This window comes from Siniperca chuatsi, linkage group LG1 (assembly GCF_020085105.1).
Source record: "Siniperca chuatsi isolate FFG_IHB_CAS linkage group LG1, ASM2008510v1, whole genome shotgun sequence".
NCBI lineage: Eukaryota > Metazoa > Chordata > Actinopteri > Centrarchiformes > Sinipercidae > Siniperca > Siniperca chuatsi.
Window position 1 is genome coordinate 25561695 of NC_058042.1, and position 20912 is coordinate 25582606.

General features: G+C 41.5%; 1 protein-coding gene across 4 annotated transcripts in view; it reads left to right on the plus strand.

Annotated features, from left to right (window-relative positions):
- Positions 1-20912, plus strand: part of hcn4 (hyperpolarization activated cyclic nucleotide-gated potassium channel 4) — an 87206-nt gene that overhangs the window by 29878 nt on the left and 36416 nt on the right. For 3 of the 4 annotated variants that reach the window (XM_044207494.1, XM_044207475.1, XM_044207468.1), the window contains 3 exons: positions 3904-4327; positions 16717-16878; positions 20144-20362. In XM_044207494.1, the coding sequence (XP_044063429.1) occupies positions 3923-4327; positions 16717-16878; positions 20144-20362 (786 nt within the window). In that variant the 5' untranslated portion in view covers positions 3904-3922. Of the gene's footprint in view, positions 1-2179; positions 2263-3903; positions 4328-16716; positions 16879-20143; positions 20363-20912 lie in introns of those variants that run through there. The other variant, XM_044207485.1, reaches the window with a different exon arrangement.

The following is a 20912-nucleotide window of genomic DNA, read 5'->3' on the forward strand; positions in this document are numbered from 1 at the left end:
CACTGTGAACTGTCGTACGGGGTCAGGTTGGATGAGGATGGGGGCCGGGGTAAAGAGGGCTTTGAGCTTGGTCAGGGCAGTGTCCGCTTTGGCGTTCCAGGAGTAGGGGATCTTGGAAGAAGTGAGTTTGGTTAGTGGCCGGATCCGGTCTCATTTGTCCACTCTCGAGAATGTGCCCGAGGAAGCTCACCGAACTGGTGTGGAACTCGCATTTTTCTTCCTTGACAAATAGTTTATTCTCCAAGATTCGTTGAAGAACCTGACGGACATAGGCAATGTGGCTGGCTTGGTCCTGAGAGAAGATGAGGATATCGTCTAAGTAGACAAAAACAAAGTGGTTCTGAAAGTCTCTCAGTATGTCGTTGATCAGGGCCTGGAAGACAGCTGGGGCGTTAGTGAGTCCGAATGGCATGACTAGGTCTTCGAAGTGACCCAGCAGGGTGTTAAAGGCAGTCTTACATTCGTCTCCTTCCCGTATCCGGACGAAGTGATAGGCGTTCCGGAGATCGAGCTTGGAGAAGATAGTGGCACCATGAAGGCGGAGTTAAGGAGTGGCAATGGATATTTATTTTTGACGGTGATCTGGTTGAGCCCTCTGTAATCAATGCATGGACGTAGAGTCTTGTCTTTCTTTTCCACAAAAGAGAAGCCCGCCCCTGCTGGTGAAGAGGATGCCCAGATGAGGCCTGCCTGTAACGAGTCCTTGATGTAGCTTTCCATCGCTTCCCGTTCGGGTCGGGACAGGTTGTACAGGCGGCTGGATGGAAGAGAGGATCCAGGGATAAGGTCAATGGCGCAATCATAGGGATGGTGTGGTGGCAACGACAGGGCGAGGTCTTTACTGAACACTTCCTTTAAGTCATGATATTGCTCAGGTATAGGAGTCAGATCCAGGGGTTCCAGGTTGAGTGTTGGTGTGCTGACCTCTGGTGGGGACCGAGCAGATTGCAAGCAGGTGGAGAGGCAGTAGGAGCTCCGACTTGTTGGAAGACGAGATGAGTTGAAATTGAATCCTCACGATGATTCCCGGAGAGAACCACAGCTATCCAAAGCCTCCACCTGACGGGGCAAACTTACAGTCTCTGTGGGGAGGCCAGCTTTTTGGGCCAACGTGGTGTTTAGGAAGTTGCCCTCTGCTCCAGAATCAATGAGGGCTAACAAAGGGAGTGACCTCTGTTGGTGGTAGAGAGTAGCTGGGACTTGAAGACGAGGCGGTCACGGATTACGGGGGTTGTTTTGGCTCACCAGAACCCCCACTGCAACTGGTGAGCCTACTCTTTTGGCCTCACCGGACATGCAACCAGAAAGTGGCCCCTGTAACCACAGTATAGGCACTCCCCTGCCGCCCGTCTGGGGAGGCGCTCAGCTGGCGTCAGATGGGCTCGACCTAGTTGCATGGTTGCGAGCATGGGCCCGGGGTCAGGATTTGGGTCCCAGGTCTTGTGTACGTGGGGAGAGCCGAGTTGGCTGAGTGAGAGGACGGCTGGTACATTCGTGGCGTCTTTCGTGTATGCGGTTGTCCATTCTAATGCATAGCGAAATCATCGCGTCCAGGCCGCCGGGTTCATCCTGAGCTGCCAACTCATCTTTCATTTGCTCGTTCAATCCCTTCACAAATGCACTGATCAGAGCTTTTTCGTTCCATACCGAGTCCGCTGCTAGTGTGCAGAACTCCACCGAATAATCCGCCACACTTCGGGTCCTTCGGGATTATCCGTAATAGCCGCCTTCCTGCGTTCCCACTGGTGTCCGGATGATCAAAGACATTCCTCATTCTCTACAGAAACTCCGCCAGGGAAAATAACGAAAGGGGTTGGCTAGCGTGCATTGTCTCCGCCCAGGCCAGCGGTCTTCCCTGTAGTAATCCCACAATGTAGTTTACTTTAGATTGGTCGGAGGCAAATGTGATGGGACGCTGGCAGAAAACCAGGGAACACTGCAGCAGTAAGCCCCAACACCTGGTAACGTCTCCGGTGAAGGGGTCCGGGTCTGAAGCGTAGGAATCCTGGAGTGCTGGTGAGGACAGTGGGTTAGCAGGAGGCGGAGAAGACGCCATGGGAACCATAACTCAGAGCTGGGTGGTTAACCTGGAAACTCTGTGTGTGAGGTCTTGACCAGGGAGCCAGACCAGGAAACACACACACACACACACACACACACACACAACTCGAGACTAACAGAGGACGCACAAGACACACAAGAAGAGGAAAGTACACCAGAGGCTGCAGGGGTCGTACGGGCATGATGGCTGACTATGACAAGGTGTGTGCTAGGTTATTTTTATCTGTATGTTTTTGCTTTGTGAGGCTAACTCACTAAAACTAAATTTTTACTCAACTTGACTTGGACCAGATGTCTTTTTGGATCAGGCCGTGTGATCGTGTAGAGCAGCAGTTCATTGAAAACGAATGAGTTATTTACTTCAACACACTGTGAATCCACCACGAAATCAATAGACATCAGCTGCAACAAGGAAGTGAAATATCAGTAATTACTTGTTGTCTAGCTCGCTTGCAGTAAAAATGCATCTTCTACCCTGGTTATGTATGTAGTATCCATTTTTCTTTATTTCTTACAGCCCTGCTCTTGAAATTGGTTTTGCACAGAGACAAATCTTTGTGGCCCAGTTAAAGTTGGGTGGGTTAATCATCCAAGCTTACTGGGCTAGTGCACAATGCAGAACCTGCTCATGGTGCAATCTATGGAGTATCCAGGATATATCACCGTTAAGACAAAAGGGCCGATCTAGATTCAATTACCAAGCCAACAGAGGGTGCAATTTATATCCAAACTCTCAGGCTTGGAAGATAGACAAGGTCACGGTACAGTTTGTAATTATCAGTTAACTCTCATTGACCTTTGAGTTGTGATTTACAGTCCAAACAATAAATGGCTTTCATGTCAAGCTGCCTTCTGGCATGATGGGGAGGTTACATATGTATAGGTTATTATGCTATAATTAGTCCTTGTGTGTATAAGCTCACTTCCACCACACATGCACAACACCCAAAGGTACCTAAGGTTAAAACAGGTTTGCGATGAGACACAGAGTGTCACATCACTGGTTGCTTATACAGAAAAACAGCATATCAGACTGTAAATCTGTGGTTAGATAGATAAACAATTTATAAACTTCTGCAATGTTTGCCAAGCAGTTGCAGTGTGTGTGTGGGTTGGTATTTTGTGGTTAGGTCATTTTCAAAAAAGTCATTCTCAAAAGGTGAGATTAATATTTATTGATCCTCATAAATGAAAATGTAATGTAAAGTAATATAAAGACTTAAATAGCAGTAAAGCTAAGAATGTAAATGAGTTAAGTTAATACGCTTGTGCTCTTTTACAATATGTGTACACATGATAATAGCAAGTGAACAAAAATAAACATATATATGAAACATATACATTAAACATATATATGATATTAGTATGCCATATATAACAGTATAAATTATTGGTGCCTGATTGTAACAGAACAAGTTATGCGCAAAGTAAGTTCAATCACAGAAAAACATCACAAGTGAACATATAATCAAGTTTATTACATCTGATAGACATTTAACTTGTCAAAGTAGGAAAAGCACAGATGTTACTTATAACATTAACAATGGCTCTGTTCTATTCAGGTGTCTCAGTAAGCAATGACAGTGTGACAGTGAGCCATTGTGCACAATACCAGGACCCTGACACTGAAGCAGCTAAATGGAATTCAGCCATCAGTCATTTTATTATTTACACTTTTCCTACTGTGAAACGTCAATGTCTTCTGTGAAAAAGGCCTATAGATGCTACACATAAATGTCACTATAATAATACTTCTAATAGAGAATTTTACTATATTCTGACTTTCGCATTCTCTCTTTCACCATCCCATCTCTGCCTTTCTCCATTTCTCTCTCCAACAAGGTTTTACTGGGACTTGACCATGCTGCTGCTGATGGTGGGCAACCTCATCATCATCCCCGTGGGCATCACCTTCTTCAAGGATGAGCATACGCCCCCCTGGATCGTGTTCAACGTGGTCTCCGACACCTTCTTCCTCATGGACCTGGTCCTCAACTTCAGGACGGGTATTGTCAAGGAGGACAACACGGAGATCATCTTGGACCCGCAACAGATCAAGATCAAGTACTTACGGAGTTGGTTTGTGGTGGACTTCATCTCCTCCATCCCTGTGGACTACATCTTCCTCATTGTGGAGACGCGCATCGACTCAGATTTCTACAAGACGGCACGCGCCTTGCGGATTGTCCGCTTCACAAAGATCCTCAGCTTGCTGCGACTCCTGCGCCTCTCTAGACTCATTCGCTACATCCACCAATGGGAAGAGGTAGGAAAGTGCACCTCAGTGTGTTTACCCTATTTGTATAGTTGTGCTGAATGTTCCACACTTTCCTGTATGATGTGTGCTATTTTGAGTTGTCCTTGGCAAACTGGATTCCCTGGATGTTGACAGTGGATTCACACAGAGACAAAAAGACAGTGATGTAGAGAAAATACCAAGGAAATCACAATGATTGATAATCATACAAGCATACTATTTGATGAAGCTAGTCAAACACATAGGGCTTTACTTCCTAAATCCAATTATAATCCAGATGGTATTTCCATGCTGTGGATCTACTGCAAGTACGTTTGCAGAGCTTTGTACCCTCCCCTTTCCCCTGGAAAGGAAATATGGATAGATGCTGCTTCTGATTACATCCATCCTTGAAAGGAGTGAAGAGGCTCTTTTGGTGTACCCCAGTCACCAATAAGTTGATGAAGCCGGGATGTTGATTAGCATTTTCTCTCTGTGTGCCCATCCAGCTAGCAGTGGGACCACAGAGCCCAGAGAGGCATTGCTGCAATACGGGCATGATTATAATTGCGGCAATAATTATAAAAGTTCCCATTGCTCTCACTGGATGGATCTTGTCGTTTAGTCTCAGAGGTAAAAGGTGCAAAGTGAAGCATCAGAGTCTCAGCATGGAGTCAACAAGAAGACACTCCACTAGAGGATAATATGGGACAGTCAGGGCTGCTATATTGATCAGCCACAAAATAGGAGAAAACATTGGATAATTTAATAAATGCAACCCACGAGTAGGACTACTTCTTGGAGGCTCGGTGCTTCATAATACTGCTGTTTGTTATTCCACATATCCTCCCTAAAAATAACCAAAGCCCCCTACTAACTTGTATTTCTCTGAGGCGATGGCAGTGCATGGTGGAGGCTTTAGTTTAGGGTTTAGTGTCTCGATGAAGAGTACTTTGACACAGTGAATGGGTGTGGTCATAATACTGATGTTGTATTGCATTGTTGCAGTTCACACTGTTGTTGATGTCAGGTATCAAAGCATCAGTTTGTGTACCACCAGGCCCAGAAGCCATTTAACAGATGTGTCTTACGCTTAATGTAGCTGTCCATACATCTCACTGACACACGGAAATGTAACTCTTCCCCACAGTATTTATTAAGTATGTTTATTACTTTTGTGTCCAGAAACACTTCACCCAATCACAAAATTACTTTTTTATTTTACATTAAGGAAAGAAATATAATGCTATTTTGGTGCTGTTGCATAATTTTTGCCATTATAGATTTTAAATGTATTTTTGTGAGTTTTGTAAGTAAAACTTATTCATTTCAGTTTACTTATATTTTCCAATTCAAACTCAGTTTTGATAGTTATAGTATTTAATGGGAACATACACATTATTACTATATGAAAGGGGCAATGAATAGGATAATATATTTGCTGCAACATCATCCCAAAGAGCTTAATTTGGCTTCAGTATTACAGAGGGAAAGTGCTGTTTGTCGTCATCAAGACAATCACAGTCAACAAAACAATAATTTCAATGTATCTTGTTATGTGTCTCTCTTTCTGGCACCACTGATTGAAGTCCTTTAATTTTATTTACATACGAATATAAGCAAAACTTAACATGATCATGAAACAAGAACATTTTCAGAAATTAGATCCTTGGCTCAGCTGTGTTGTGTTTTAACTTAGACTATTTTAGAAAATGCACAGTGGATTTCTCAAGGTCACATGAACAGTACATGGTGATTTTATTTATTTTTTTATTTTAGTGTGGACTTTTGCACTAATGTCACATTCACATACTAACAACACTGTATTGATATCCATTAATTAGCCTGTTTGCACACTGTCACAATGCAGCGCCACTCAGTTTGTTGGTGGGTGTGTTCACCTGAGTGCATGACATTACATGAACAATTGGAATGGTTGAATAGCAAACTGATTGACAATCAAAACACAATATCCCCAGACCTGCCCATGGGCATTCTGAAAAGTTCCTGGTTTTCAGATATTCAGCTGGCACTCTGGGTAGAACAGTGTATATAAGTGTGGTGACATTAATCATGCAGGGCCCCTGTGATGCCATTTCAAAGAGAGGAAAAGTTCAAATGAATCACTGGGGGCGACTCCCTTTGCCATCCTGTGCCTCCATGCATGCCTGCTGCTGTACTTCTGAGCCCAAAATGAAGGCAGGGGTATTTGCAGTTGAGGCCAGCCTTCAGCTGAATAGAGTGCACACACTGACAGTGAGCTGTCACATGTTCAGCGTGTGCAATGAGGCAACAAAGTAAAGATAGGAGAGAGGAGGAAATGATAGAAGAAGCGAAAAGGAAGGACGAAAGAAAAAGAAAAAGCAGTGTCGCTTGCTGAACTAGTCATTGATTATTGTATTGTTTAGTTGTAATAAACCACCACCCCAGACTAGTCCTCTAGAAGAAAACAAAGAGCAATAAGAAAAAAAATTGAAGGACTCTGCAGGACAGTGATGATTGCAGCATCTAAAAACCACCAAAACAATACGACAAAGAGAGGGGACATTACACTCACTGAGCCAGCTGCCATTAACGTGTTTTATGCCTGTGTGGGTGGTGTGTGAGGTTTACTGATTAATGCTAGTTAGGCAGACAGAGTGAAAGGCCAGCTTTGCCTCAGCGCCAGAGTACTCCAGATGCAACCTCACAGAAATGTCATCTGTCACTGAAGAATAACTTGTCGCCGAGATGTCACCACCTGACTGACTTTTTGACTTTTCATATTGGCAGCTACACTTCAGACAACATGTATGTACCTCATCGCCATTTGAATATTTTGGTAACACTTCACACTGATTTTTGTTTGATCTATTCACCAACATGTTGAGCTTGAGAGAGAAATTGGAACTACACAGTAATTATGTGGTTGCACTTTTATACTTTACTGTCCTACAAATGTTTTATTGTGTTCCATAGATAAACACAGTAATACACTGAAAAATAAAACTTTAAAAGTTGTTATTTCCCCTGGTTTTCTCAGAATGGAGGCAGGATCCTTGTGATCCATGACACTGTGCAATTTTTATCCCCTGTAACATCACTGAATGCCATTCAGCATTACTTGCCACTTTAAATATGGCGGCGCAATGAGGTGCACTTCTGACACGGCAGAAGCTGCTGCCCTATGATGTCCCGATGTGTCGTATGTACGATCTTTCGAAGCCACAAATGCAGAACACATTAGCAGTCTTTTAGAACCAATTCACACTTTACTAGAATGTCAGCAGGAATAGTGGGAAGCGGCGTAATTCTTCAGAGCGAAGTCTTCGGCGTCGAACTTGATAACTCCGGGGGAGTAGCGATGGTTCCGGCGTGGAGACTGAAGCAGCGGTCACCCGTCTGACTCGGTTTAGACCCCGCGTGGATCTGGACAGGCAGACTGGTCTGTGAGGCGAGGTGTAGGTGGTACCGTGTAGACCTGGGCTGGCCGTGAGGTGGAATTGGTGGTGGGGTGTGGAGACTGACCGTCAGCGGAACCAAGATCATGGAGCAGGTTGGATGCAAAGGGTCTGGCTCCGTGGTGAAGTAGTTGGAGACAGGCAAGGTGGAGTGGCTGGAGAGACAGGCAGGCAGCCTGACAGGAATCCAGACAAAGACAGGAACTGTGATCACCAGCACAGGATAATCCTGAGGCAGAGCAAAAACAGAATAAAAAAACAAGGCAAAAAACACACTAGCAAAGAGTACGTAACTTAGTAAGTCTGCGGCGCCTTTATGTAGCAATTGTACAGGGACAATCTGGCGTTGGTGTTGTGGGAGAGCCTGGTATTTAAGCTGTGGAGACTGATGGATGATTGGAGACAGGTGTGCCGGTGATCAGCAGCAGGCGGGAAACCACAGAGCCAGACCAGGAGACATTTACACACATACACACACACCCATCCAGAGACGAGTCAGGGACATACAAGACACACCAGGGTAGGAGAGAACAACAGAGAACACAGGGCTGGGGAGGATAAGGTGGCTGACTACCACACGATGTCCTCCAAAAGGCAAAGCTGATTTATTTTACTCTTATTTCACAAGTATCTGCAAGCTATAAATAGTCCTGCACAAATTAATTTGGTTTTTATTGTTTGAGTTTCATTTCCTCCTCAGTAAGAAGTCACACAGAGGACACTTCTTCCGGGAAGTGTTGAATACAGCTCAGTGAACTGTACTGCATGGTTTAATGCCTCGTAGAGTGATACTGTTGGGAACGAATTTTAAAATTAGAATCTTTTCACATGTACTCGCTGCAGTGAATAAAGCTTTTTAGGAATTCAGGACAAGACAAAGGAATATAACATGTTTACTGGAGAGATGGAGAAGCAAATCATACCAAAAGCAGGGATAAAACAAAAGACTATGTCTGTTCTGAAGTTGTCAAAAATAGATTCATGAAATCAAAGTAGCATGCTTACCACAGAGAACAAAAAGAAACCTTTGTCAAAAGGTGACTAAGCTAATCATTTGCTGCCTCACATCCTCACTCAAAAAATTGCACCTGTGTGACCTGCACTTTCACAGCAATAGGCTGGTCCAACCGGTTCATAATGCTTTGGGAACAGTTAGCTAAGTCCCACATGTAGTATCGTCCTCGGTCATAGCATCAGTATTTTATAAGTGAACAACATGTCTGAGAGACATAAAGGTGCTGAATCTACACATGCCTCCTTAAAGCCAAAAAAGAATACTATCTTTAGACAGTATTTAACAGCATGTTTGTATGTCAGTTGCATTTTCCTGCATGTGAGTGTATGCATGCTTTTGCTGGCTTTGTTGACCTGGACTATAATTGCATGTCCTTAGGTGCACATACTGTGCTAGTAGCCTAAAGCTTAGACATGTTGGCACATAACCACAAATTGTTGAAGTGTCCTTGAGTGCAATGCTTGACCCCCAAACTGCTCCAGTGGTGCTTCCCATAAGACAACAGAAGGGATTGTGGGTCAAAGCAGAGCTGCATTCTTTCATGAATTGCAGTAAAGTATGAGTACAGCTACAGTAGTAAAAAATAACTGTTATACTATTAAAGTACTTTTTCCTCCACTACATTTATTTTAAAGCTTTGTTTACTAGTTTCTTTGCAGATTCAGATTATTAGTACAAAATCTAATCAACAAATAAATTGTGATGTATTATTATACATTAAACTACTCAGCAGTATATAAAGTAATTAAAATTAGCTCCACCTCCAACTAAAATTGATACATTAATGCATCAAAATCTATAATCCAATAATATATTATATATTATTCTGAAACGATCTGCTTAATGAGTACTTTACTTTTGGTACTTCAAGTATATGTTATATGCTAATACAGTGGTATTAATTATTTTGTTTTACCTAAAAGATCTGAGTACTTCTTCCACCATTGGATTGACGTATACTGGTACTGTATAAAATACATATTGTACACGGTGGCATCATCAACATCTCGAGCATTATAATGTATACCCCCTTTGTATAGTAATAAATTGATGATAAGCTAGGACTGGAATTCCAGACTCACTGAAGTTTGGGATGTAACATTTACATTGTCCTAACAGTAAAACAGTGAAATAATGTGAAGTATGTTATACCAGTGTGTCTTCACGACTGATCAACATCCTCACAATTTGGGAGGGAAAAACGAAACAGTTTAAATACAAACCACAAAATGCTCCTAGGACATTTCAGCAAGTAAAGTAACATCTGAAACTGCAATCATATCATCTGCACCTCCTCAAAGACTCTAATCCAAACACCACTAACACCATCAGTATCCTTTTGCATAACTAAAGCAATGCCCCGATCCCCCACCAGCTCCTTCTTCTATGTCCTTTTTATCACAGCTGTCATAAATTAGCTCTGATTGCATCCATTTCCTCTCCAATCACTCCAGATTTAAGGGTGTTTTTACAACCGCCATGTTGACAGAATGCTGTTTACAAACAAGGGGGTTTTGGTGGTGGTGGCTATAAGCCAGTGATAACACTGTCATGCATAATAACGTTCAACATGGTGTGCAGATATCCATCACACATACACAAACACACTCACACAGAGCAGGCTGCTGTTATGGCGTCTCCTCTGTCTCCCTCTTTTCAGCTTCCTCTTGTCACTTTTCATCTGGATAAAAATGAGACTGTGACCGGATATTCTCCTCATTGGAGTTGTCTCCTGTTGACGAACCAGTGACTTGGATGTGATTAGTCATCCTGTTAAATCAGATTCAAGGCAGTGCACTAATGACTAAGCTCTGAGGGGTTCCTCTCATTGTGCCTGATGCCTACAACATGCCCGTCTCATCTGGCCAACCCAGTAAACGTTGCTTTTAACGTGGATGCAGATGAATTTGTGAGACAAGAGCTGAGGCTTTTACTGAAGGGGGCTAGGAGTTAGAAAGAAAGAAGAAGATATTTTATGGTAAGGTGTGTAGTCAAATGACTTGAGGTGTAAGGAGCTATGCCACACCACCTGTGTTTTTTTTATCACAAGTCACGTCTATCTCTATTAATATTGGAATCTTGGATTGTTAAGATTTATGGCTTTGCTCGCCCAAGTGGCTGTGTGTTGCAGTTATGGAGAAACAAAACGATCCGTCAGTAAAATGCTCAGATGCTATGATAGAAGTTAGCCGTGTGCCCCATGGGTTCAGAGAAGGAGTGAGGCGCCTTTCGTTTCCACCCAGTAAATCTATACAAAAATATTTAAATAAGGTAAATCAACTAATCAGCCCCCCACTCACTGACCCATTACCTTAGCCAAGGACTGGTCTTTCAGAGATAAGAAAAGCAGGAATAATAGATTTAATGGGCTATTATTGAGTGCACAATGAGGCTTGCCAGCAACAGTGACAGGTCCTCAACATTCTGAATGAGCCTTGTGTGATATCAATACCCACAGTGGATTTGCTTAAAAAACTACAGAAATGTGTAATCCTGCACTAACCCAATTGCACATCTTGGTAGGGAGCAGAGTGAGAGTGGTTTATGTGATCTGAGCCCTCCAGGCCCGTTTAGACAGATGATGGAAGGGTGTTCCCAGTGGTCCACTCCCAAGCCTACTTCTCATTCTCCACGTGTGCTTCGTCCACCATGACAGCGTGCATGAGCATGACATTTTGGTCGCGGCATTTATAGTGAGAAATCTAACCCCTGCCCACAGCCTGCTCCCAGAATCTGCCATTATGTTGGATGTTTAAAAATAGCACTGAGACATGTGTGGATTGATTTAATTGATAAACCTTATTACACATACCAGGGAAATCATGTCTTGCTCAAACACAGGAGGGAGCAGCATGTGGCAATTAACTCGAAGCTAGTAAACATACTGTACAGTACTTCTACAAAATTAGCACTGTTTCTAGAGAAAAGACTTTAAAATAACCAGTATATCCATCAGAAATATTTTATTTGTGTATTTATAAAATGACAATTTGAAATGTTTTTCAAGTGTGATGCTAAAACTGCAAGTTTTTATGTTGTAAATGTGTTTTAAACTAAAATCACTAATTCACTAAAATCATTATTACTAAATGACTAAATCATTTAATGAATGAACGTGCATTTGTTTTGGAAGCGAGTGAAAGAAAGACGCAACTTATTTTTAATACTATTTTTCTTTTCTAAACACAGCTGTTTGCAAGATGCATAGCGATGAGGTAATCCATTGTGGCTATGTAAAATTAATAACTGTAATATGATGATGGTGAAACAAAGTTAACTTTATTGTAGTACCATTCATACACCTAGGTTACATGTAAGCCTACAACTAACAGATCGGTAATACTAATTTTGTTGAGAAAGCTAATAAAGTTATCAACATTCCCTAGTAATGTTATGTCTTCATAATAACAAGCCAACAGCAAGATATACCTTGGTAGCAAAGCCAACATAAAATGTTACATTATAAGCAAGTTGTATTACAGTAATGTCCACTGTGACCTATAACTCCATCGTCTGTACACAGCCAAATAAAATAGACATACAGTATTACATACCTGTCTAGGGGTAATAGAGGGCTAATTCAGGGTCAGTTTTGAATCCTTTCAAATCCTGCAATTCTCTCCATCTGTTCAATGACCGACCAATGTTGACTCGTGTTTTCGCTCATGCTCTATCTCTGTCTCTTTTAGCTTTTCTTTTTGTTCTTCGGTCAATTCTTTCCTCTTTGCTGGTCCTGCCCCAGTATCAGCCATAACCACAAAATATAACAATAATACTTTTAACTGGCTAACGTACTACTCACTGCGAAACTTTGCCTGGGAAAATGTAAACATCTCTTCCGGTCTGTATGTCATCATAATTTTGTCTGATTTCGCGGGGAATCGAATCTGGTGACAGGCATTAAGAATAACTACAGTATATAGAAATAGCCAATCTTCTCACTGATGGTCTCGTTTGCTTATGTAGGTCATATAGAGGCATGAGTATTAAATTGAGACTGTTTCATAACCAGTTAAAAACTCCTTGTAGTTGCTTTAATCATTACATGAATTATGCAAAACCAATTAAAGTAAATCCAACAGCTTTTTTGATAAAGCATATCACTTGGTAGATACGGTACGAGGTTGACAGAAAATGGCATCAGAAAAACAGTATGAGTGAAGAATTTTTGCTTTTTCTTATGTGTCGAGACGCCATCATGCCACACATTCATCATCATTAGCAGCACGGGCAGCAAACACCAGATGCCTCGGTATAGTGCTACATCGACTGTGTCTGGGCAGCTACTGTCACCACCATGGGACATATACATCTATTCTCTCACCTGGATCATGCTCTTCGCACTCCATCTGTTTGCGATGACTCTGCAGCTGCCTCCATCCACTCTGTGCCTGTCTGGGCCTGATCGCCGGCTCACAGGGATACAGATTAGTTTATGACTTTAGGATGTAACCCTGTTTTTGACCCCTGTCATGTTTATTGGTCTTTATTTACTAGTTTTATTTGTCTGTGAAACGCTGTGAATATCTTTGGTCTATCTCTTCCATTGGTAGTAGTATGGAAAAAGCCAATTTGTGTTAAACTTCTTAGTTGCATTTATATGGAAACCAGTGTATGTTTTGCGATGTGGTAGGATGCTAGTATTTGTTGCAGCAGCAGTAGAAGTACTGGTAGTAGCAGTATAGTTTTAGTTGGCAAAAGATTGTAGTAATCATAGTATTTCTAGTAGTAATTTAGTAATAATACTAGTTTTATTATCAGCGTTCCTTTTTTATTTAAGTGGCTCGATTACTGTTAATAAAATAGTGCTTACAACCATGTCATTGCCGTTTCACTAGTTGCATTTATGAAACCACTACACTCGCGTTGACTTGCTATAGGTTATGTGATCTGACCCATGTTTTTGATTAAAAAAAGGCAAGCAGAGATCACAACAAGCCCCCCTAACAAACTGTTGTGTTGCATCTCCGTGCCCTCATCAATCAAAGCTCTCTTATTTATGCTAATGCTAATACTGCCAGACTCACACTGTGTCCCTATCAATTAGAAGAAAGTGGTCAGCAATCCATCATCCTCCATGTAACGTGCCATGTTGTTGAATGCCGTGTGTACGTGTATTAACATTTGTGTGTTTGTGTTAAATACTGTATGTGTGCATGTTTATAGTAACTTTTTGTTAAATTATACAGAGCAGAGACGTCCTGCTGTATGTGGCTATTTTATTATTTACAAGAGGCGACAGAAATGAAAGGAGAGGGAGAAGAGATATAGAGACCTAATTTCTTTGCCTCAGAATAATGATCCTTTAATAATGATCAAACCTTCTACCAGAACCAATCTTGGGAATAATTTTTCATAACTGGAAAGTCCTGATGTTCCTGCTTGGCATGGGTGTATTTGAATTGATTACAGCTGTGAAGAGAGATAGGGGAAGCACCTTCCTCCAGTGACAGTACAGTTTGGGTTACAAACTGGAGATTTGCATTGCATTACCGCTGACAGTTCTCAGGCTTTATTCTCCACACAGTGGTTAAGTGTCAGAGGTCTTTTGAGGGCGCAGTAGGAATGTAGCAGAAGTTATTGTTGAACACTAATGAGTCATTCAGGCTGCACCACAAGATATTGAAAGGAATTTATCCTGCTTCAAAAATATACTGACACTGTAGAGAGTTCTATAGTATTCAGTATATTGACAGGTTCAAGGACAACCCACACAATGTGCATGATACACTAAAGGCAGTAGATCATTTTATGCTCCATAAGAAGAGTTATGTCCCAAAATAAGCCAATGTAGCAGAGGTCAAGATATCCTGAGTTTTTACATGCTCCAAAAATGCTGGATCCTACATTTCCCATAATGCAACTTGATAGAGTCTTTCATTAGACCCTCTCTGCCTGGTAAACACCCACATCTATCAAACTCCAAGCCCCCAGTTTTTAAAACAGGCATTCTGTTAAAAATATCTCCAAGCACAAGGTGAGATAACCCCGATGACATCACTATGACATCATCAGGGATATTTTCTCAGACTTTAAAAAAGTTCCCCCAGAGCCACAGAAGAAATTATACAACTGTTTTCACATGCCAAGTAGTACTCCCAATGACAAGTAAGCTAATTTAAAGTGTGAAATCGGTGTAGTGCCCCTTAAATTTTCGTCCTTTATCAGAGCAATCTGACATAAAACTAATTTGGAAAAAACAAATCCATTAAGACATTTGGCATTTTATATCTAGTGTAGCATTATGCATAAAGAGGAAACTACACAGCTTTATTCTTCTCCTTTGACAAAATACACAGTATTCCTTTTCCTGATAGTCGAAGGCTAAATGTAATATTCGAACAGTAATTATGCCAGAATCTCAAATAACTAATTTTAAAAATAATAATTGAAAATGTAAACAATACACTGTACGCTTGTTTGCTTTATATCTTTGTCAACCCTTAATGTCCCAGGGACTGCTGTATTTGAATTCACATATTACTTTATAGATTTAAAAGTGGCCTCTTTTATAAAGCTTCCCTTTCCTGTCTGGAAATACGATTTCACAAATGAAAAATATATCAGGCTCAATGTTGGAGATGGAAAGGGGTACGTCATGATTTATTCATTCGCCCCAGAATGAATTTAACACTTTAATGTTAAGGAAAGCCATTACGGCTCCAACAGGAAATTTGACATCAGACAACATTGCATATTAGACAACATAACTTATTTATCATTGTGTTTAAAGAAAAGACAACAACAATATTCACATGTGATGTGCAGCTGTGAACAGATGTGTAGAAAATTAGGAGATTTGGTGGGTTGAGCGAGAAAAGATCCAGCTGGGCGAATGATTTGGCTAAGGTGATGTAAAAGTGCCCAAGGCTAAACATTTAAAACAAGAGCCCAAAGAAAGAGTGGGAGAGAGACACGTTAAGTTTCAGTGCGTATGTTTGTGTGGACAGACAGCGAGTGCGTGAGTGGAGATGTCTCCATCCACTCTGGATGCCTGGTCCGCTCCTCGCCCGGGCACATTTTCCTGGGCATACCTCTGGCTTCATGCTAGCCTGTTGACGGAGCTAAACTGATGTGATTTGATGGTGCAGCAGCACCCACACTGTCCCTGCCAGCCTCCTTCTTAACACGCATACAGAAAAAATACACAGATACACATCACATTTGTATGCATTCAGATGGAAGCAGAAAAATAAACAAGCCTGGTGCTACAGGAAAGAGGACTAAGATGAAACTTGGAGTGACAAATATGTCGATGTCTTCATCTTCCTCCTCATCATCACCTGCTGCTGAACAACAAAGTGAAGATGGAATATCCCCTCTCAGTCACAAGCCCTTAAAAGGCACTGAGTGGATTTTAATAAGGAGTGGAGTGGTTAGCAGTGCACACAGTGGTCTTCAATGGTATTAAGAGGCTTTGAATGGCTGAGGCCATTAAAATCTACACCAGCCCAGAAGTCCTGGAGCACCTTATGAGTATATTTATCATCAGGATTAACAAACCCAGCTTGTGAACGCTCTCACGCCAGCAGCGTAGCCACCTCTACACTTGTACCATTATTGTGTTTGGCTGAGTGGCTGATGACAACAGCGATTCAGCAGCAGGGGAGATAAAGCTCTGGTCCCAGTCTGCTGACCATCCCCAGTGGACCGTTCTCAGAACAGCAACATCTGCATCCACCAACTCATCTGTGTTTAATGGAAAAAGCTATGGTTTCTACAAGCTAAGTACATTGCCATCTAATTCATAAACAATAAGCCCTGTGCATGACGTAATCAAAGAATAGACCCAGAAGTCAATGAACTGCTTGTGGAGGAGGAAAATCTCCCTTGAGGACTTGTGTGTGTGTGTGTTCGTGTGTGTGTGATTTGCAATCTAGAGAGATTCCAAGGATTTGACCATCAGTGTGTTGAGTCATCCTACCCTAACCCGTTTCCTGCTTCCTTCCTCTCCCACCCCTTAGATCTTCCACATGACCTATGACCTAGCCAGCGCCATGGTGAGGATAGTCAACCTGATTGGCATGATGCTGCTGCTGTGCCACTGGGACGGCTGCCTGCAGTTCCTGGTGCCCATGCTGCAGGACTTCCCCGCCGACTGCTGGGTGTCCAAAAATAAGATGGTGGTAAGTGCTTCTCCTGCACCGAGTCATCCTGCCCGTTCAAATCAGATTATGCCATGTCTTATCTCATCCATCAGCTTCAGTAATTACTGTACTAAAACCCTTTAGCGTCCTGGGAAAGATTGCCTTGCATATCTGTCATTTTAAGCCCTAAATCAAATATATTTATCTTCTACATTTGCCCACATTTATTCAATTTGCTGATTATTTTTATTTGGAGCTCTCGACATCTGTCCATATTGTGAAAGGAAAGAGACACTGAGACTGTGCCGGGAACATTGATTTTCTGAGGAGGACAGACGGCCTTTATTCAATATTGGTTGAATATTGACAGTTTCCAGTGAGCACTCATGCTGAGCTTTAATCCTGCTGTATTGTTAAAACAGCTGCTGGAGAAAAGTCTCTGTTAAAGCCGGACTCATAATAGAGTTCTCTTTTATTTGCTTATGGAAGCGGACTGTGTCACACCTGATTCTGAATCATCCACAGCTGATGGCCTCATGTTAACTTAGCATGTTATAAAAGAGTGCAGCTCCAAAGGAATCTGAGTTATTGTTAGGTTTTGTGTTGGGGCCCTCTATAAGGGATTGATCTGACCTCAGTGATTGCTTCCGTCTTCAGTATAACATACCAATAAATCAACATATATTTAACCCTTAAGGAATGCAGCTGAGAAGAGTGGTTCCTTAACTGATGGCTTATCAATATACATGTCAATGTAAGTGTCAATAGGGCAATGTTTGGGCTTTTGTGTGGTCAGCAACTCATTTCAGGGAAAAACTGAAAGATGTCCACATGGTGGAATAAAAGCCTGGATTGAATAGGTTTATTGGCAAGCAGATTTTCCTTTGTCAACTTACTGCATTCAGCTGTTTAGTATCCATATAATGATCACAACCTGTCACAAATCTCTTATTCATTCAATACAAATTATTTTCATTAGAATTGAATACTTACAATACAGGCTAAAATTACTTTTTTGAAGTCATTTAATAATTCAAGTCACAGACAGAATTACATTTATTAACAGAAAGATGACAGATAAAGAGCGCAGAATAAATGTATTTTTAAACTGTGACAACAAAACAACACATTCAAGGAAGCCAACTTTGAGTTTTACATAAACCAGCTTCTAGTCAGCTGTATGTTCAGCTTGCCCTGCCAGAACAGAAGTCACATGAGTAGTTACATCGCTCAAGGTATGATGTATTTGGTTCATCATGCCTCACTGCCTCCCTGACATGCTCACTTGTTTTATTTAATCATAAAAAATGACAGATGTTGCAAACCACTGTCCCTTGAGATGTTTCACACTTTAGCTAATTTTAGATCGTTTTCCATACCTGTCTGTGCAGAGATACACACACTCAGGGTGAGGTGGTGCTACTCAGGGACATGTCAGTACTGGAGATCAAACCAGCAACTAGTAGACAGCCTCTTTGACCAACCTTCCAGTTTAACCAACCTCTTTGTCTTTCAATTATCTGGATTAATATGGATTAAGACAAAAGATAAAGATATACATTCAGACTTCTATGTTGCATATGGTTACATCCATGCAACCATGACTATTTCCTCTTCCATTTTTATAGTTCTCTTCCCTTCACACCAGTAAAGATGCATTTTACCACTAGTTCGATATGCGTAGAGCCAAGTTGCAAGGGGATTATTTTAAATTACATAAGGCTGAGCTGTCAGGCAACATCATGTAAACTGTGGCTCATCATTAAGGTACAGTACAGTATGCATGGATTAAAATGATCCATTGATTTGATGTCTTATTCTGCAGCAATGAAAACAAGGACATAATTGCTTTAGTAATCTCTTTGTTTTATAAAACATACTGTATGTGAACCTTATGTACATTGCACATGCAGAAATAATACTGCTTGATACATAAAGCCACAACAAACAAAGACAGATTTAAATAGTCCTGCAGAGCAATAAGAGCCATCCTGTGTTTTTTTAAACAAAAAAAATCTAATTTTCCTGTTATATGATGACATTTTCAGAGAAATATTGCCTTTACTCATATTTTCTTAATAGAAAACCCTACTTTTACCTTAACTTACTACTTTTATAATATAAAAATCCAGTCTTCCATTTTTAAATGTTGTATTGCCTCAATCTCAGCGAATATTGGCTCACATGCCAAATGCCTTGTCACAGGATGATTTCATGCAGTTCTGACTAGATTATATTTAGGCATTTTCTACTTCTCATGTTGTTACAGCTCTGAGTCGTGTTTCCAAAACTTCCACAGAGGTTGCGCTGGCGGCCTCCTCAGATTTCTGCACCCAAAAACAGCCATTTGCGTCTAAGAGTGCAGAGGCCCTGAGATGTGAGGAAGAACACTCATAATATACTTAGTTAAAAATCCCGTGTGAGGGATGTAGCCTCTCATTAACATCAAAATAGAGTTTGTTTTGTTTCACACAGTAAACACTGTCTAATTAATTGCATTACGTAGAAGAATGGTTCTCAATGTGACAGAATAACAAATATATCTTTCTGAATTAATTCAAGCCTCGGGGGCAGGCACCTCTCAGATGGAAAACTCCACATGTTTTGCTCACATTACCTGGTAGACAAAGAGTGTGTTAGTATTGACTCAGTCAGGGTTGGTTTGGTTCTGATTAGAATCATTAGGAGACATTTTTTGTCTTCTTTTACAGTAGCTGTCCCATTATCTTGTTGGGTCATTGCTCCTTACCTTTTCAGGAGGGCACTAATAAAATTGCTATCTCTCTTGGCTTTTCCGCTGTGGAAATGAGTTTGAAAGCAATTTGGACATGTCACCCTCAGGAGAGAGTTGATATTGATTTGCCATGAACTACCACCGGGTTCTAAAGGAAAAGGGACAATTTATCTACAAATGAGAAAGCTCAAAGAGAAATCACATTTTTCTAAATAGCTGACCTACTTTCTGTCATGCAAGCCTCAAGTGTCTCACGCTCCATCCGCCCATTCTCAGGGCTCTGTTTTAGGCTCTTGCCCAAATGTCTGCTTGCTCCAAATGTTTGTATATTGAAAAGTATGTTTTACCCTGCCAGCTGCTCCGTATTGAAGTAAGACGTGGACATCAGCCATTAGTTTTGTCTTAAGTAACTGGATGTGTGTGTGTGTATGTGTGTGAGCTGTCAGGGTGCTCATTGACCTTTAATGTGCCATTAACACCCTTATGAGAGAGAGAGAGTGAGGAAGATAGAAAGATAAAGTGTTCCAATGTACTCACCCTAACTCACCCTATCTCCTCTGTTTCATCCAGAATGACACATGGGGACAGCAGTACTCCTACGCACTTTTCAAAGCTATGAGCCACATGCTGTGTATTGGGTATGGCATGTACCCCCCTGTGGGCATGACAGACGTGTGGCTGACCATCCTCAGCATGATTGTGGGTGCTACCTGCTACGCCATGTTTGTGGGCCACGCCACTGCGCTAATCCAATCTCTAGACTCATCTCGACGGCAGTACCAGGAGAAGGTGAGTCACGATGATGTGTTGCTGACAGCTGTGTTATCATGATTGTATTTGAAGAGAGGACAGTGGTGGCTTGAAGCCTGGTTTTATTTTCTCATTTAATGCAGCAGTTCACCCCAAAATTTAATTTGTTTGATGTTTGTACAGCCACTAAATACACACTGACATCTAGGTAATGCAGTTCCATCAGAACTCTTCCAAAAGGGAAAACAAGCACCATCCTCCTCTACACTGAGCACAGCCCACCCCCTACATCCCCGGCCTACTCTAATGTCAAGTTCATATTAACAGATTTCGTCACACTGTTTGTATTCTTTGTCTTTCTTCAATTTGGGGGATAATCATACTCCCAAGTTTTGGAACTATGGTTCTGATAATGCTTTGGGAGACATAAAGAGGAAGTATAATGTTGCCATGGAGTCAGTTAGTTAGCTGTGAGCTACAACTTGAGCCCCGTTCTTTTTAGCCTATATTTGTTTACATTTTGGCAAATTGACACCATTAAAAGTATGCCGAATTAGCTATTAGCAGTTCCTGTTTGCCATGTACCCAT